Source organism: Knufia obscura, assembly GCF_036327395.1.
Source record: "Knufia obscura strain CCFEE 5817 isolate CBS 148926 chromosome Unknown scaffold_9, whole genome shotgun sequence".
Taxonomy (NCBI): domain Eukaryota; kingdom Fungi; phylum Ascomycota; class Eurotiomycetes; order Chaetothyriales; family Trichomeriaceae; genus Knufia; species Knufia obscura.
This window is the reverse complement of record NW_027042695.1, coordinates 1,258,417-1,275,644: the sequence shown is the minus strand read 5'-3', so window position 1 is coordinate 1,275,644 and position 17,228 is coordinate 1,258,417. Positions and strand designations below refer to the sequence as shown.

The 17,228-nt window shown below is 51.1% G+C and overlaps 6 protein-coding genes across 6 annotated transcripts; 3 read left to right on the top strand and 3 right to left on the bottom strand.

Annotated features, from left to right (window-relative positions):
- Nucleotides 1-56: 56 nt before the first annotated feature.
- On the top strand, nucleotides 57-1,269 carry PMZ80_007805 (uncharacterized protein; the record flags this gene model as incomplete). The annotated part of the gene is made up of 2 exons (XM_064876211.1): nucleotides 57-136; nucleotides 186-1,269. The coding sequence occupies 2 exons, from the start codon at nucleotides 57-59 to the stop codon at nucleotides 1,267-1,269; spliced, it is 1,164 nt and encodes a 387-aa protein (XP_064728475.1).
- Nucleotides 1,270-2,553: 1,284 nt separating this feature from the next.
- On the bottom strand, nucleotides 2,554-4,251 carry PMZ80_007804 (uncharacterized protein; the record flags this gene model as incomplete). Its single annotated transcript, XM_064876210.1, has 4 exons — nucleotides 2,554-3,031; nucleotides 3,093-3,212; nucleotides 3,258-3,740; nucleotides 3,791-4,251. The coding sequence occupies 4 exons, from the start codon at nucleotides 4,249-4,251 to the stop codon at nucleotides 2,554-2,556; spliced, it is 1,542 nt and encodes a 513-aa protein (XP_064728474.1).
- A 1,313-nt stretch (nucleotides 4,252-5,564) lies between these two features.
- On the top strand, nucleotides 5,565-10,673 carry PMZ80_007803 (uncharacterized protein; the record flags this gene model as incomplete). The annotated part of the gene is made up of 1 exon (XM_064876209.1): nucleotides 5,565-10,673. One exon carries the CDS (start codon nucleotides 5,565-5,567, stop codon nucleotides 10,671-10,673), a length of 5,109 nt encoding a protein of 1,702 aa, XP_064728473.1.
- A 524-nt stretch (nucleotides 10,674-11,197) lies between these two features.
- On the top strand, nucleotides 11,198-12,016 carry PMZ80_007802 (uncharacterized protein; the record flags this gene model as incomplete). Its single annotated transcript, XM_064876208.1, has 1 exon — nucleotides 11,198-12,016. One exon carries the CDS (start codon nucleotides 11,198-11,200, stop codon nucleotides 12,014-12,016), a length of 819 nt encoding a protein of 272 aa, XP_064728472.1.
- A 1,765-nt stretch (nucleotides 12,017-13,781) lies between these two features.
- PMZ80_007801 (uncharacterized protein) lies at nucleotides 13,782-14,258 on the bottom strand (the record flags this gene model as incomplete). Its single annotated transcript, XM_064876207.1, has 1 exon — nucleotides 13,782-14,258. The coding sequence occupies one exon, from the start codon at nucleotides 14,256-14,258 to the stop codon at nucleotides 13,782-13,784; it is 477 nt and encodes a 158-aa protein (XP_064728471.1).
- A 363-nt stretch (nucleotides 14,259-14,621) lies between these two features.
- PMZ80_007800 (uncharacterized protein) lies at nucleotides 14,622-16,813 on the bottom strand (the record flags this gene model as incomplete). Its single annotated transcript, XM_064876206.1, has 2 exons — nucleotides 14,622-16,261; nucleotides 16,309-16,813. The coding sequence occupies 2 exons, from the start codon at nucleotides 16,811-16,813 to the stop codon at nucleotides 14,622-14,624; spliced, it is 2,145 nt and encodes a 714-aa protein (XP_064728470.1).
- Nucleotides 16,814-17,228: the final 415 nt, after the last annotated feature.

Below are 17,228 nucleotides of genomic sequence, written 5' to 3'. Positions count from 1 at the left end.
CAACACATTGCTATCGCTGGTCGAGTGCCCACGTTCCTTTGAATCTCCTCGTGACCATGTACAAATTCACCACACTAACAGCCCTTTGCAGCGTGGCTCTTGCTGCTCGGCCATTCCTCAATGAGCCGGACACAGGGTCAGTTGTCTCTCCGAAACGCAGAACATGACATACTAACTCACCCCAGCATCGAACTCATCCTCGGCACCGACAACCTCACCACTCTCCCACCTCTCTCCAACGTCGTCGGCCTCCCCGACTTCGACTTCATCGCCCGCCAACACCTCGCGCCCGAAAACTACACCTACTACCGCAACGGCGCAGCAGGCGAATGGTCCTACCGAAACAACCTCGAAGTTTTCCAACGGGTGACATCCAGGCCACGAGTTCTCGTCAATGTCTCTCAGGTCTCAACCACCCTCGGTACCACGATCTTAGGCCAGAACTTCAGCGCTCCATTCTTCATCTGTCCTTGTGCGCGAGGCGAGGTCGGAAATGTGAATGGTGAACTGGGACTCGTCCAGGGGGCCGCCGACGGTGATATCCTGTACATTCCCTCTGGATACAGCTCTACACCACTTGGCGAGCTGGCGGCCGCCAGGGTTGCGAACGGGAGCTACGAGCAGACCATGTGGCCGCAGACGTACCTCACCAGCAACGACACAGAGACCCAGATATATTTCGACGAGATTGCAGCCGGTGGTTTCAGCGCTATTGTCTTCACCATCGACTCTGCCGCAGCTGGTGTCCGCCATCGCGCCGATCGGTTTGGGGCTGGGAGCGTGAACACTGCATTTGACGGCTTCACATGGGAGTACTACGAGAAGCTGAAGACGATGACAAAATTGCCAATCGTGCTGAAGGGTATCCAGACCGTGGAGGACGCCCTACTAGCAGTTGAGCACGGTGCACCGGCCATCGTACTTTCGAACCACGGCGGCCGAAACCTCGATACCAGCCCTTCATCTCTTGAGATCGCATACGAGATCCACGAGCAAGCCCCACAAGTCTTCAACCAGACCGAGGTCCTCGCAGACGGAGGCGTGCGATATGGCTCCGATGTCCTCAAGTTGATGGCGTTGGGCGTAAAGGCCGTTGGATTAGGTCGGCCTTTCATGTATGCGAACATCTATGGGACTGAGGGTGTGAGACATGCAATTGAGAGGTTGAAGTTCGAGGTTATGAATGATGCGGCGCATTTGGGGTTGCAGGATATCCATGATGTGAGTATGAAGCATTTCAAGTGGGCACCGAACTTCTGGTATAGTTAAGTGGACGGGCATGATGGTTGATGTGGCTGGTGTGTCGTTACACTTCTCTTCTTGTGACAATAAATTGGTTGTTTCCCTTTGGCCGCCCATCTTCGGCCGTGGTTTAAACTGTTCATCTCTGTCTTGCGAGGCTGTCCCGTACTCGCATGGTGCTTGGTTTACGACCGAGCTTTATTGTCATGCGTAGGCCGTGTTCCTCAGTCCACCTTGTGACTCGTCTCGGCATCGACCTGATCCCGCACTTAGCCTCCTTATGGCTCATGCTCTGGAGAGAATGGCAGCCGGTTCCAAGCGACGTTCTCGAGGAGCACTGAGCATTCTGCAGCCTCTTCGGTAACGGCCCAGCAGTCATATATTTCTGGCGGTGGATGCCAGAAGAGTAAGTAATACAAGCCGAGTCGGGTCTTCCGAGACAGCCAGGTGAATGGTGTCGAGGAGCATGGTAGTGAAAGACATGACCAGATCGAGAGCACCTTAACCATCATCAGCACAATCCACATTTCGGTATCTGGAACTGGTGGAGATTCGCCAGCTATCAGCTTCAGTGGTTGTAGAGTGATATTCGTCAAGGAGAATCAAGGTCTCTTCTACTGCTTCAGCATATCGTCCTTGGGCTCAGGCACTTGTAGTACTGGTGGCAGTCGATCTTGAGCGGGAGACGTCGATGATGTAGAGAGGGAGCATCTAGTATCGCAAGACTTATGGCTAACTTTTTTGCTTTGTGAAGGTTTCATGGTCGAAGCAGGCAGGCAGCTCCCGTAAAATGAAAGGCCATGCATGGACTGCTCGCTTCTTGTCGTCATTGTGGTAGGCGAGATGGTAACAGCACTTCCAGTGCAGCTCCAGAATCAGGAATACGCGTGTCGAAATGGGACAGTACGAATTGTCTGCTTCCACCTGAAGCTTTTGCTGGGAGCTTTTTGCGTCTTCCTCCAAATCAGGCCACCAGACAGGGCGTCCACCATAGCAAGTACCGTAGAGCATCACCTCATCCACTCATCGATAGTTTCCCGTCGCCATGTGCTCGTCCGCGGTGAGGCGCAGAAGACGGGCGCAGCTGTCGAACCACTGATCATCCTCAGCTCTTTCGTGCTGGTCGCTCAGTTTATCGCTAGAATGCCAGTTGTGGAATGGAGACCGAACATCTGGCTGGTTATGCCCCTTGTGGCCTCCTATGATCAAAGTCGAGAAAGAAGTGGCATAGGATCGGTATGCGATGCATGCTGGCAGATGCTTGAGACGGTGATGGGACGACGTGGTTTTGTTCGTGCAACTTGTTTCTTATCATCTCAAAGGCATCCCAAAACGCCTGCTCCTCTTCTTCTTATTCTTGACGTTCTTCGAATTGGGAGCAGAATTTAGTGCTGCACCAATCGCTGCCTTTGCTATAGTTGAGAAGTTTTCGATGGGCCCTACTTCGGAATCACATTCCAGGTATTGGTCCGCTCGGATATCTATCGCCAGCTGCAGTCCCTCATGTGCTTCAACTGGTGCCATATCCTTGTCGGCAAGTAACCGCGCAATCTCAGCATCATCACGCTTATTCTTGAAGTTGCCGACCAAAATAAATGGCACGCCTGGAGTGTGATACTGAATCTCGGGATACCATTTAGACCTGACGTTTTCGAACGAGGGTGGTGAGATAACTGAGAAAATGAGGATGAAGACGTCGGTTTGCGGGTAAGAGAGAGGACGCAATCTGTCATAATCTTCTTGGCAACTGGTGTCATGTAGTCCAAGGTTGTACTCTTTCCCATCGATCCTGAGCTTGGTTAGCGGATGTTAGAGAATGCGCAAGTGGGCGCCAACCAAGAGTAACTTACTGGAACTCTGCACTATAGTTGTCAAACACTGTAGGAATGTATTCAGTTGGTAGCGCTCCTGTGGCGATTGTTATGAGGGTCTCCGTCTTTCCACACTCGCGGTCGCCTACAATAACACATCTACGCGTCTTAGTAACGCAAGCGAAGTCAAGGGGGTATACTTACTTCAGACGCGCTCCAACCGTATTCAAGGCCGCTTTTGTGGTTGTTCCTTCGAGCTTCCCGCTTTCGGTAGGTAGTACATGTCTGGGCTGGTCTGTAGGACGTCCTAAGGAGGTAGGTGTAGATTCTGCAGGGTTGCTCATAGTTTGAGTCGAGCTCGACTCTTCCGTTTGGCGGACGACCTGATCTGGAACGACGTCTGGCGGCTGATGCGGAAAGTTTTCGGCCTCGACTCTGTCATCTGGCACATGGAGGGCTTCGGTCGGAATACTGGTGGACGACAACGGCTGGTATCGAGATGGATCGATATCGTCTTTCAGGTCACCATAGTATTTGAGTTTCATTTGCTTTGGCGGGTCGGAAATACTGCTGCGAGCTGTCGAGCCGCTCAGGGCCGACCAACGCCTTCTTCCGAACCTGTTGAATGCATTGATGATGAATGTGTTCTGTTCCCGCAACACTCTGGCGTCTTCTTCCCTCGCCTGCCTGCAAAACTCAATGAGCTTCCGCATGTCAAGCATCAAACGCGTACGTACCAAGCCAAGGTCTGAAAAAGTAGCGTGAGGCTGGATTTCTGACCCCGGAGCGCTTCCATCAGCTGATTCACCTCGGTTTCGTTCCAGACAAACTTCGTTTTAGCAGAGAAGTTCACAGAGTCGGTAGCCTCAAGCGGGCTGATGCCATTCTGTTTCATGGCCTGAATGACATGTACTTCGAGCTTCGACACGATCCTGGCACAGCTCATGGTGATATCGTCAATGTCACGGCGTACATTCTCGGCTTGACCGGCATCGGTAAAGGAGGGCAGGCTGTTGTTGAGCAGCATGCCTTGCACTTGAACCAGTGAATTGTTGAGATTATTCCATTCGGTCGCAATACTGCTCATGATCAGCGGAGCACCTTTGTGCTTTTGTGTCATATCGTTAGCGAGCTGAATCAGTCTTGTCGAGCTCACGACTAGCGAAGCGATCGAAGCTACCACGCCGACAGGATCCATGGCGAAACGTGGGATGAAGAGCATACAAGACAATGAATTGATGGAAGGAACAGCAAGAGCATTATCCATATTAGCCTTCAAGAGGCTGAGGACGCCACGGTACTGGGCGCGGCGACAGGCCTATTGCACAGCAGCAGAAGCAACAAGGTGCATACGCACTTGGCTCTTTCGGCATGTTTTGGCGCACAGGCAGTTTTGCAAAGTATACTTCAACAGTAGCAGCGGGAGGGCTACACCAGGACCTCATCAAATGCTCGATTTCAGAGCTGATGCGAAGCCGGATTGGGGTAGCTCGATGAGGCGATGTTCATCAACGAGTAGAGATCTGCATGCTAGATCACCAGGTGGTGAAAATATTGACGAGTCACTAAGCACTAATCGGGCTTAGGTCGACCTGAGAAACCGCCTGGAACTTAGGGGGTAGAAGCACAGCTGAGTATGCATCTTAGGGTAAGATGGGCGCCCGGACCGCCTAAGTCTATGGAGCTCAGGCTTGCTCGTCGGGCATCTAGCCGCCTTTCCTAATTCGTGCTTAGTGACTCGTCAATATTTTCGTCACCTGGTGAGATAACTCGAATGGAGGATAAAGTACGGCAGCCGGTTAATGCCAACTTTTGACAATGACCGTGACCGACACCAACCTTTTAGCACTGTAAACTGCAACCCCTTGTCCACAGCGACCACAACGTGATCTTACTGCGCGTGCATGCATATACGTAACTCGACGCGCTCGTTCTAACGTACGAATCGCCGTCGCGAACGGATAAAAATTAATGTTAGTGTTGTGGGTTATAAAAAGTACCAGCTAAAGATCGATGTTACTCGTAGGTCTAGCGCTTCGAAAATCCCGATGCGCTCCTCGACCCTTTAGCTGAATTGGTTCTGTATGCTGCTATCCTCAAGTTTTGATGATAACAAGCGATCAGGATGGGGGAATAGGTATTTAGAGCACGGCGAACACGATGGCGAGGTCTAATTTGAAGAGTAATCAATATTAATGAGTTGACTGCGTTGTCAGTATGAGGGCCAAAGGCGCGGGTGACGGTCACGGTCATTGTCAAAAATTGGCACTAACCGGCCGCGCTAATAAAGAAAAGGCAGAAGAGGCAGGAATCGGTACGGTCTATCATCAACTCCTAGAACGCAGAACACACCTGACCGCGGCTAATCTGTCTATGCCGAAGTTAGCCCGCTCTTTCCAAACTTTTTTCTTGAAGTAGAGGAAGTTGCGATTGAGAGATCAAGCTCTTGCAGAAGCTGCGACTTTTCCGACAAGCGCTACGAGGTGGCTGTAGCACGAACCTCGCTTTGCAATGGCATTCCCAGCGCCCATATCGTCCGCGACGAGCGGTATCGAGTTCGGCCGTCTCACCAGCGAAGACATCAAGAAATTGAGTGTCAAGCGCATTCATGTCACGCCTACACTCGACTCTATGTTCGGGCCTATGCCTGGAGGAGTTCACGATCTGGCTCTGGGTGCTATCAACGTACTCGATGCCAGCTGTACGACATGCCGGATGAATGCTGCTCATTGCCCAGGGCATTGCGGCCACATCGAATTACCGACCCAATGTTACCACCCACAATACATCGACACGACATTACGACTGCTACGATCAAAATGTGTTTACTGCCACCGCTTCCGAATCCCCGAGAACAAGATTAACATGGTCATATGTCAGCTACGTCTGCTGCAACACGGTCTGGTGGACCAGTATACAGATCTCCAAAGGTACAAGCTGGGCTCGAAACGAAAGAGGTCGAAGGACGACGAAGAAGCGGGAGAGTCCGAGGAGGATGTTGAAGACCTCATGGACAGAAGAGAACGGTTTGTGAGGAAGAGCATCAAGAATGCTCGAAAGGACCCTGGCAGCTTTACTCCTCTCGCACGAAACCCGATCGCCCTTCAGGAAAGAAAGAACGTCATTCTAGCCTTCTTGCAGGAAGTCGCACTGGTAAAGAAATGCTCGAACTGCGGAGGTATCTCTCCATCATACCGCAAGGATCGAGCCACTAAAATCTTTCGACTGCCTCTGCCACAGCGCGCGAGAGAAGAAATGCGAGTCCTTGACCGTAAAGCCCCAAATCCTTTGATCTTCCTCATGAATACGAGAAAACAGAAAGAGCTGGCCCAGAAGCCAACAGTCAACGGAGACAAGGATGTTGAAATGACGGATGCAACACATGGTGCCGAAGAAGAGATTGCTCTGCGAAATGCCCTTGATACAGCTGCTTCGGCGAAAGAGATCGAAATGGAAGGTGGGTTCGACACGCAAGCCTACATGACTCCCGCCGAGGTCCATGCTGCCTTGACTTTGCTCGTCGAACGTGAACAGAAGGTTGTGAGCCTGCTATTTGCGCCGTCACCTGGTCGAAAGCATGTGGCTGTTTCGGCAGACATGTTCTTCATGACCAACGTGCTTGTCACACCCAACAAATTTAGGCCCCTCGCAAGACAAGGCGCCAACCAAATCATGGAAGCTCAAATGAACGGTCCACTGAACCGTGTTGTCAACGCTGCCAATACACTGAAAAGTATGATGAGAGCCTCGAGGAAAGATGACACAGATGCGAAGAAGCCTACACATGCTCAACTGATGCAGTCGGGTATCGCTTTGCAAGAAACAGTGAACGAGCTGATAGACAACCCGCCAGCTGCGTCTGGTCCTCAACGAGATCAAGGTATCAAACAGGTGTTGGAGAAAAAGGAAGGTCTTTTCCGAATGAACATGATGGGCAAGCGTGTCAACTTTGCTGCGAGGTCTGTCATTTCGCCTGATCCAAATATTGAGACAAGTGAGATCGGTGTGCCACTGGTTTTCGCAAGGAAACTTACATATTCTGAGCCTGTCAACAACACCAATTTCGAGTACCTGAGCAGAATGGTCATCAATGGTATGGAGAAATACCCCGGCGCGACTGCGATCGAGAATGAGAATGGGCAAGTCATGAGTCTGAAGCGCAAGACCAAAGAGCAGCGGCAAGCACTAGCAAAGCAACTCATGACACCAAGCAATGGTGCTAAAGGAGAGTCCAGCAAGAAGGTCTACCGCAATCTGGTCTCGGGCGACATAGTAATCATGAACCGGCAGCCTACCTTACACAAACCTTCAATGATGGCCCACAAAGCACGAGTCTTGCAAAATGAGAAGACACTCCGCATGCATTACGCCAACTGCAACACATACAACGCCGACTTCGATGGTGACGAAATGAATATGCACTTTCCTCAGAACGAATTAGCAAGAGCCGAAGCTTTCAACATCGCCAATACTGATAATCAGTATCTCTCCGCAACTGCTGGCAAGCCGTTACGAGGTCTCATCCAGGATCACATCTCAATGGGCGTGCAATTTACAAGCAGAGATGTCTTCTTCGACCGTGAGCAATACCAGGAGTTGCTGTACAATTGTATCCGCCCGGAGCAAGGTCACATCGAATTTGACAGAATACAGATGTTGCCACCTGCCATACTCAAGCCGAAACCACTCTGGACGGGCAAACAAGTTATCTCAACCGTCCTCAAGAACACCACGCCCAAGGATCTCGAAGGCATCAACCTGACTGGCAAATCCCAGACCGCTGACAGCAGATGGGGAGAGAAGACGCTACAGCCAGCCGATCAGAAGAACTGGAAAGTCACACCAGACATGGTTGCTCATCGCGACACAGAACAGGTAGTCATCTTCAAGGATGGCGAGCACATGTGCGGTATTCTCGATAAAGGTCAACTAGGTCCTGCTGCAGGCGGTCTGGTTCACTCATGCTACGAGTTATACGGTCCGACCATGGCTGGTAAGCTTCTCAGCATCATCGGCCGCCTTTTGACACGGTATCTGAACGAAAGAGCCTGGAGTTGCGGCATGGACGATCTTTACCTGACACCTGAAGGCGACAACAAGAGAAGGCAGGAGCTGAGTGCGGCACCTCGAGTTGGTCATGAAGTATCTGTAGGATATGTACAGCTGAACAAGGAGAAAACCCAACAAGGCAGCAAGGAGCTTGTCAATCGACTTGAGGATGTCCTTCGAAACGATGATCAACTTAACACCCTCGACCAACTTTACAATGCCAGTACCAAAATCATCACAGATGGTGTAGCCAAGGTCTTACCGAATGGTCTGAGAAAACCTTTCCCACGCAACCAGATGCAAGCCATGACAACATCTGGTGCAAAAGGTTCTGGCGTCAATGCTAATCTGATCTCATGTAACTTGGGACAGCAAGTTCTTGAAGGTCGACGTGTGCCTATCATGGTCAGTGGCAAGAGTTTGCCATTGTATCGAGCATTTGAGACTCATCCTACTGCTGGTGGATATGTCACTGGTCGGTTCTTGACTGGTATCAAGCCTGCAGAGTACTTCTTCCACGCCATGTCTGGCCGAGAAGGTCTGATTGATACAGCTGTCAAGACCGCCAAATCAGGTTACTTGCAGCGTTGTATCATTAAGGGCTTGGAGGGCTTGCGAACAGAATATGACACTTCCGTACGAGAATCTTCGAACGGTTCAGTCGTGCAATTCCTGTACGGTGAGGACGGGCTGGAAGTTACCAAGCAAAGACATCTCAAGGAGTTCACATTCTTGGTCGAGAACCACAAGACGCTGATGGCAGCGAACGATGCCGTAGACACCATCAACCGTTTTGCAGGTGATAGAGACGTGCAAGATGTGCAGAAGTCTACTCTGAAACAGGCAAAGAAGGACACGAACCTGGATCCCATTACGGCGTTGTGTTCTCCTGCAAACTACTTCGGCAGTACTTCTGAGAAGTTCGCCAACGCTGTCAACAAGTACGCAAAGGACAATCCAGACAAATTACTGAGGGAAAAGAAAGAAAAGGGTGCAAATACTAGTGTTATGGGCACTAAATCATTCAGATCTATCATGGACCTCAAGTATATGCGGTCGGTCATCGACGCAGGCGAAGCTATCGGAGTTGTGGCAGCTCAATCTGTCGGAGAACCCTCAACACAGATGACACTCAACACTTTCCATCTGGCTGGCCATTCGGCAAAGAACGTCACCCTTGGCATTCCCCGTCTGCGAGAAATCATCATGACGGCCTCGCCAAAGCTAATGACCCCGACCATGTCCATCAAGCCGATTGCGGAACTGTCAGAAGAAGATGGCAGAAAGTTTGCGAAGTCTATCAGCAAACTGCCGCTAGCTCATGTCATCAACAAAATGTCTGTCACGGAACATTCGACAGCGAAGGACCGTGAATACGAGATCAGGATTGAGCTATACGACCCGAAAGAGTACACGGAAGAATACGCTATCAAGATTGAAGATGTGTCTTTGGCTATCGAAACGAGGTTCTTGCCACTTCTCAACAAGAAGATCAAAGATGAGCTGAAGAAGAAAGAGAAAGAGGCATCTGGTGCCACAACCACAGCGGCCGTACCCGAGATTGGGGCCTCTGTTGGTGTCGTTGAGCAAGAACGACCTCATGGACAACGGACAAGAGAACGTGAAGGAGGCGAGGAAGACATTGACTCAGATGCCGACGAAGATGATGCGAAGGACATGGCTGCGCGAGCCAGACGCGAAGACGACCACGACGCACCGGACGATGACGAGGCACGACTTGAGCAATCCTCTGACGAAGAAGACGACGAAGGACTGACCGATGCTCAGAAGGCAAAGAAGCGCAAGAACATTCCACAGACACTCCGTGAACAGAATCCAGAGGATGAAAACTCGGAAATGGACACCGAAGACGAAGATACAGAGGAAGAGATGTCACGGCGCACTCGTCAAGAGCTTGTTCGAGGGATGGTCAAGAACCTCAAGCGTTACGATTTCTCGAGGCGCAAAGGACGAAAATGCAAGATTGTGCTCACATACAGTGTTTCGGACCCCAAGCTACTCCTGTTGCCAATCCTTGAGAAAGCGGCACACACAGCGGTCGTCCAATCCATCCCTGGTCTTGACATTTGCACGCTGTACATGGAAGAAAAGCCAGGTACACAAGAGAAGGAAGCAGTGATCACGACTCAAGGTGTCAACCTCCTAGCCATGCGCGAGTACCAGGATGTGATCAATCCGCACACCATCTACACGAACTCTGTCCACGACATGCTCAACCTTTATGGTGTTGAAGCAGCACGAATGACAATCATCAAGGAGATTGACGGTGTTTTCAAGGGCCATGGCATCAGCGTTGACAACCGACACATCAACCTCATTGCAGATGCGATGACACAATCTGGGTCCTACAAGGCATTCAGCAGACACGGCTTGGTCAAGGAGAGTGGCAGTGTGTTGTCAAAGATGTCCTTCGAGACGGTCATGGGCTTTCTGAAGGAGGCTGTTATGTTTGGTGAGGGTGATGATCTGCTGGGGCCAAGTGCAAGAATAGTAGCTGGAAGGAGGAGTTTGGTTGGAACAGGGAGCTTCGATGTTGTGATTCCGGTGTGAAGGATAGTGATTGCTCGTGTGGTTTGATGTTTGACGACTGACGACTACCATAGCATCTGCGGCTCTGCATCTTATCTCGGATACTAGCTTGACACACTTCCTGCGGCCCTCTTCATCGGCCTTGCAATCATGATGTTCGAGCTTCTCTTCAACCTTGGCAGACACAGCAAGCAAGTGCAGCTTCGTTCTTGGCACCTATCAAACCATGCTTCCACCAGCTATCGACCACTTCTGATTGGCAGGATGTTCTTTGATCCCATTTCTCCTCAAGCCACAACTTTCAAACAACCTTTCCACCGGTTCTCGTATTCCTATCATGTAAATACGAGTCGCCATGACAGCATGGCAGTGCACATTCTGAATTCAGCTTCGACCTTTGACTGGCTGAAGACGCCATGGCAACGCGGTTCAGCTTTGATCGTTGATCCAGGACCTCCAAGCTTCAAAGGCTACAAAAGCATCATGACTTTCCTTCAAAGCCTCTAGAACTTCTCACATTCCCAGACATCTAGAACGCAGCAAACATGAGCTGGCAAGCACAAGCAACTTATCCTGAGAAGCAAGAGTATCTTGCAGCTGGCAACTACGTCGATGGCTGGACATCACCACTTCCACCAGCAACGCCTCGCCGTCGTTCCAACGAATCCTCCGCAGCTGGGTCCGACTACGATGCCGAACTCAAAGGCATGTTGACAACCTCATCCAGTCAAGCCAAAGCGCTCGATGTCTACCACACAAAGTCCCACACCAATATGCGTATTCACGATCAGGCTGGAAACTGCATCTACTACGTCGACAATTCCACCTTCAGCATCGGCAAACCTGACGTGACGCTCCTCGCTGGAAGTGAGAAGAACGGGCAGGTTCTGGGCGTCTGCCGCTGGTCCAATATGTACAGCAAGCACTTCAATGTCGGCATTGGCGATCCTTCGACTAACGAAAAGGGCACAATCTGGGAGGAAGTCAGGACGGAATCGATGATTCACCCTGAGTACAAGTGGTCGCTCACTCTTCCCTCTGGTGCACGTCATAGCTTCGCCTGGCTGCGCATCCACGGCTCCGATGTCAAGGCTGAAGACAAGTCGGCGAACAGCGCAAGTAACAAGAACTTCAAGCTGATTGACTACGAGGACCCCGGCAGGGCGACGCTGGCAGTCTTTGCAAGCAATCGATACAAGAGCTGGAACAAATTAGGGAAGTTCAGCATGAAGGTCGATGGTCGTGAAAGAGGCTGGGGCGATCAATGGGAGATCACGGTTTTGTTGAGTGCTCTGGGACTGGTGGAGATGAGTCGGCGACGAGCACGAAGTAGGAGGAGCCAAGGCGGAAGTTATGGCGGCTGACGCACGAGCGGCAAGAGCGAAGCGTATCCGTTGAGTGACGGGCAAGAGCAATGGTGGCGATTCAGATCACATGTCTGTCACTTGTTCACATGTGAAGTCTTTTCGATCATTACGACCGCTACTATTTGTCTTCGCTACCAGTGATCTCCTGCTGATTGTTATCTTCTATCATATCTTCGACCTTTTCGATAAACCAAATGTGATTCATCGAATGTTCGTTCCCTTGAGGCCATCAACGCACGCTCGTGAGTCTGACTACATTCTGCTGCACCGCAATCACAAGAACAACGAACTGACATTACGGCCATCCAGCGACCGACTTCTCGAGACCATGCCCACGATCTTTATGGAGTAGTGAACAGAGCCGGTTATAGACCTATCCCGAAGGGAGGACCTGTCAAACCACCAGCACAAGGGAAAGAAGAAGCAAGGAGGGCTGAGATCAGAAAGAACTTCCAGCGGCTGGCCAGTGGAGTCTCGCTCTGTTACTGACACATAAGCAATGAGACTGAGGATGGCGAGAGTAGCATAATACTTATGAGAGACACGCAGATAACGCAGCAAGGATGACAGTCGGAGGGAAACAGCCAGCAACCACCAGGAGTATCAGATTCAAAAGTACTCGGACAGCTTTGCAGAGAATGTGGTCACCGAGGGTCCCGAACTTCTTAGAGATATGATGACCGGAGAGTGAAGAAAAAGTGACACCAAGACTCAGAGAGCAGGTAACAGTTCACAGTAATCAATAATCTTCTTCCTGCACCTGAACCTCGCATCTCTTCTTTTACATACTGCTGTGAAGCAACTGCAACTCAGAATTTCTTTGATTGCAGTCTCCAAGCAATTGTGTCCATTTCATCTGCTCAGCCATCATCAAAGGTACCGTACATCCATCCTGTTCTGCTAGCACACCCCACTGACAATAGCATACAGCAGAGCACTCACTACCTATCATGGCTACAGTCCACGACCTTCCCCTTGAAGTTTTGCGCATCATCTTCAAACATCTCGACAAGCCTGCGACGGACCACTACAGGTACTATGGAGTCACATCCACCCTCGGGAAACTCATCAAGGTTTCAGACTTCTATCTACCTTGGACCTACAGTGAGTACCAGCATGGCTTACCCGAACCCACTCTCTTCAACGCCATGAAGGTGTGCACGACATGGCGGAAGGTCATGGTAGACGTGGTGTGCGGCGAAGACACTTCAAGCTGGAACACCGAAGAGAGGGTATTTTACATGCAGAGGGTGAAAATGTGTTACGGCTCCAGCGAAGACTCTGCGTTAGTCAGATCCTGGTTCGAGAAGCATGGTGTATGAGGCCACCTTCTCTAGGTGCATCCCCGGAGAACACCAGAAGAGCTGAAATCAGAAAGCAATACCTGGAGCTGGCGGAAGTGCTCCCCAGCCTGAGGTCGTCAAACAACATCAGGGACAAGTGCGAACAGTGAGAATGCGCATAGAATTCAGGCAGACAACGCGAGCACGAATGATTGCGTTGTGCGAGACAGCAAGCAAGAATTCAGTAGCAGAAGGGCGGCTCGGTCGAGGGGTGCTCCAGTCACAAGCGACGCATGATTGTCGTTCGAGTACCCAACTATTCTCACATTACATTCAAATACATGTCTCCAGATGCATCCAATGCAAGCAATGGCTTCAATCTCTCCATGTCCTCCTCATCGACCTCACCGAGCACTCTACCCAGCGCTAGCCATCGCCCCAGCCCTGTAACCATCTGCACCTCATCCATCTCCGACTTCTCACAACTCCTCATCAGAATCCTCATCAACCACAACAAACCGACTAAAAGGTCCCACGATCGGTCCCTCACTCTGCCTCTTCGGCCTCCCCAGCCACCGCAAACACCTCTTCAAATCCGCATCCCTCTTCCACCGCCACCCTAGCTTCTTCGCTCGCTCATCCTCCAACACAACCATATCCCACAGAATCGTCCGCCAGATCGTACACACCCTCATACATTCAAATATCGTGATATCGTCCTCGGCCCGGTTGATGGATCGGAGATAGTGCTCACTGTGGTTTTCGTCGAGGAAGTCTCGGACTGTTTTGGCTGGTTTAACGAGGATCGCTCGATCTATGACCAGCGAATTCTTGGTTCGAACCCATCCCTCGGTATAGACGACTTGATACCTGTCTATCACGGCTGGCTGGATGACTTGGAGGTGTTGGAAGATCATTCGGAGGATCTCGGTGGGGAGGTCGTTGATCGATGCCATGGTGGCAGGAAGATGCTCTCTTTGCTGCTGTTAGTCAGTCAGGTGTTGCCTGCGACGTGGAATCCGTGCATATGCTTTTGTGGTTGGTTGATTCACGTGGTCAAGATACAATGGCTAGACGGGACGAACCAAGGATGTTTGCTGCGGATAAGTGTGTAGTGAGGAAAGCCGACGGGTGGAATTGATGCGGAAGGTTAACATCGGTGCGTAAGTGAAACGATACCTGCACTCTGGACTCCTGTCACTGCCATTTCACTCTTTCGCACGCGATTCTCTTGAAGCTTCGACATACTCGCCCAATGCAAGGTTTACAACGTCGTCTTGGTGCTAGACAGTCTAGACGATGCAAACGTATCTGGTGCCTCAAGTCTCCGAATAAGACGGCAGCTCTTCAATCTGCTGAAACTCCCTCAAACTCATCTCATACCCCAAATGCCTCTTCAACAACTCATGCGTCACGAATCTCTCCGGCGTATTGCCCTGCGCATCCACAAAACTCACATGGTGATTAACATCACTAATTTTCTGCAGCTCATTCGCATGTCGATGGTGATGCGGACACTCATCTACTCCAATCAGGAAGATCGTAACCTGCGCCCACGACAATCCCAACAGATCGAGCTCGAACTCATCCATGTCTGTCGCTTCCCCATCAAGCAGTAGAAGCAATCTCAGCATTGGTGTGTCCGGGCCTGCTTGCCATCCCCATATGGGGTGATACGTCGCCGACTCAGAGTGTTTCTGGAAATGCAGCTCTTTGACTTTCTGCCAGCCGGTCATGACTCTCGTGCCGCCTCCGAGCTGGACCTTCCGCCACATGCTTTCGAGATTCTGGTGGTTGACTGTACCGATATATGTAGCCTTGTCAGAGAATGTGGTCAGGTCGTAGCCTTTGAATTGGTGATCGTGGTTTGCCATGGCGTCTGTAAAGCGACGTATTATGGCTTTCGCGACGTCCTTGTTCTTCGGTTGAGTCGAGGCTGTGTAGCGCGTGATGAGGTATTGCTGATAGACAGGTCGTACTGGGTCGAAATTCATGGAATCAGAGACATCGAGCAGGATCATCGTGTCGTCTGTGGGTTGCTCGGGTCCATCGACGGCGATGAATGGTGGAGGCATGACCTGCTTTGAGTATCCGTCGGTCTTGTGCTGTGTGTGACATGTATCGTTGGCTGAGTAATACTCGGGAGGTGGCTCTACTGCTGTGGCCATTCTTGCCCTTGCCATGTCCATTGCTGAGATGAAATCGGGTTTCATTCTCGTGCCGGTCGTTCCAGCTCGGTGGTTGAGTACCCAGTACAGACGTTCCTCTGCAGTATCTTCGTAGCCTCGCCAGGCGGGCGTCAGCCCTCTCCAACCAGCTGACGATTCGATGCTGAACTTCAGCGGATTTGACAGCTGCGTAGCCCACGCCACCGGTAGAGGCTCGAAATAGCCAGCACGGAGAAGGTGCAAGTACTGTATGGGCTGTGTCTCTCGCAGATGCGCAATCTTTCCAGTCATGCCGACCTTCTCTTGATATGTCGCGACAATAGTTCGCCAATGCTCGTCTGGCCACCTGCCGGATTCTTCGGCCAGTATCGCATCTCGCAGCTCGTGAATCCTTGCTACCGATTTGTGCACTTTCGCGACTGCTTTTTCTTCCCGAGACTTGATGCCAATGGACTTTCTGAAGCTGGAGAACTTGCTTGGTTTCTCACCGTTAGTCGTCGTGAGGCTCTTCCGCTTGTCGTCAGATATGCTGAGTCGAGATATAGCCTCCAGAGGATCGTCGTGCCATATGCTGATCTTAGGCTCTTTCTGGTCGATTATGGATTGCGCCTCCCTATTCAATTTATTGTTCAATGCAATAGTGTCGTGTATCGACTGAGCGTGGAAACCTGGCTGTGGTGTCTGCGGTCCCCATTGGTTCTGGAAGCGACCATAGGGCGAAATGACCCATCGATATGGATTACTGCTGAAGAGGGGACTGTTCATGTAGTTGTCGGTATATGATTTCTCTCCTATGTAGTGTCAGTCCCGGCGAATCAGATATGCAACACGCGCATACCAGGATACATGACTGCATTCGACCACATGTTTTGCACGGAATAGCGATTCCATTTCATTCGCTTGTACTGATGGATCGCACAAGCACATGGGTAGTCCGTCTCGTGCTCTGGCTCGATTTCGCTATTGTATATGCGGTACTGGAATTGTACTGTCTGGAGCATATTCTGCATTCGCTGTTCATCCCTGGCGCGAATCTCAGCAGCTTTGGTTACTTGATTGGCGTGAGGACGTGCTCTTGCTTGACCAGTCGTCGACGGCATCCCGGAAGAGGCTGCATAGGGTGGCGGCCGTCCTTTCGTATCACTTTTGTGTGGAGATATTCCACCACTCGGGCGTGCACCATCTTCCCCTGCTTGTACATCTTGTGCTAGATGCCAGTCATCGTGCGTCTCCTTCTCATTCCAGCTGATGGACTCGGAACATCTCGCGCAAGTGTACCGGCCGTCATCGTGTTTGGAGTCAATGTCTACTGCATGTGCATCAGCTTTCGTGTTCTTGTCCATCTCTGTCGCTGTATGAAAGTGATGCGACAGAGAGCAGCATCGGAACTGCGACGCTCGCGCCACTATCAGGTGCCCCCATCTTGACTAGGCTGGCGTACAGTGGCCAGCACCTCGGTTTAAACCACAGCATAGTTGTCATGTGGTGTGTAGCATTGGACGGTGCCCTATCGAGACACGAGCTTGGAGAACGATTACGTAGGCCCTGTAGTGGAGGAGTGCCCTACTCCGAGCTTAGCAAAGCTTGTTTTGATGCTTGTTGAGAGAGCTTAACTCATGGCTGAGACAGTTCGGGCCGTTGAATGACAAACATCGCAGGTTTGCACGTCTCAGATGCTCATGGTTGGGAAAGTGTTGATGGCCCGAGCCTTCAGTTTTGCGAAGCTACGCAAGATCAATGCTTGGGCTTTCCGGCAGC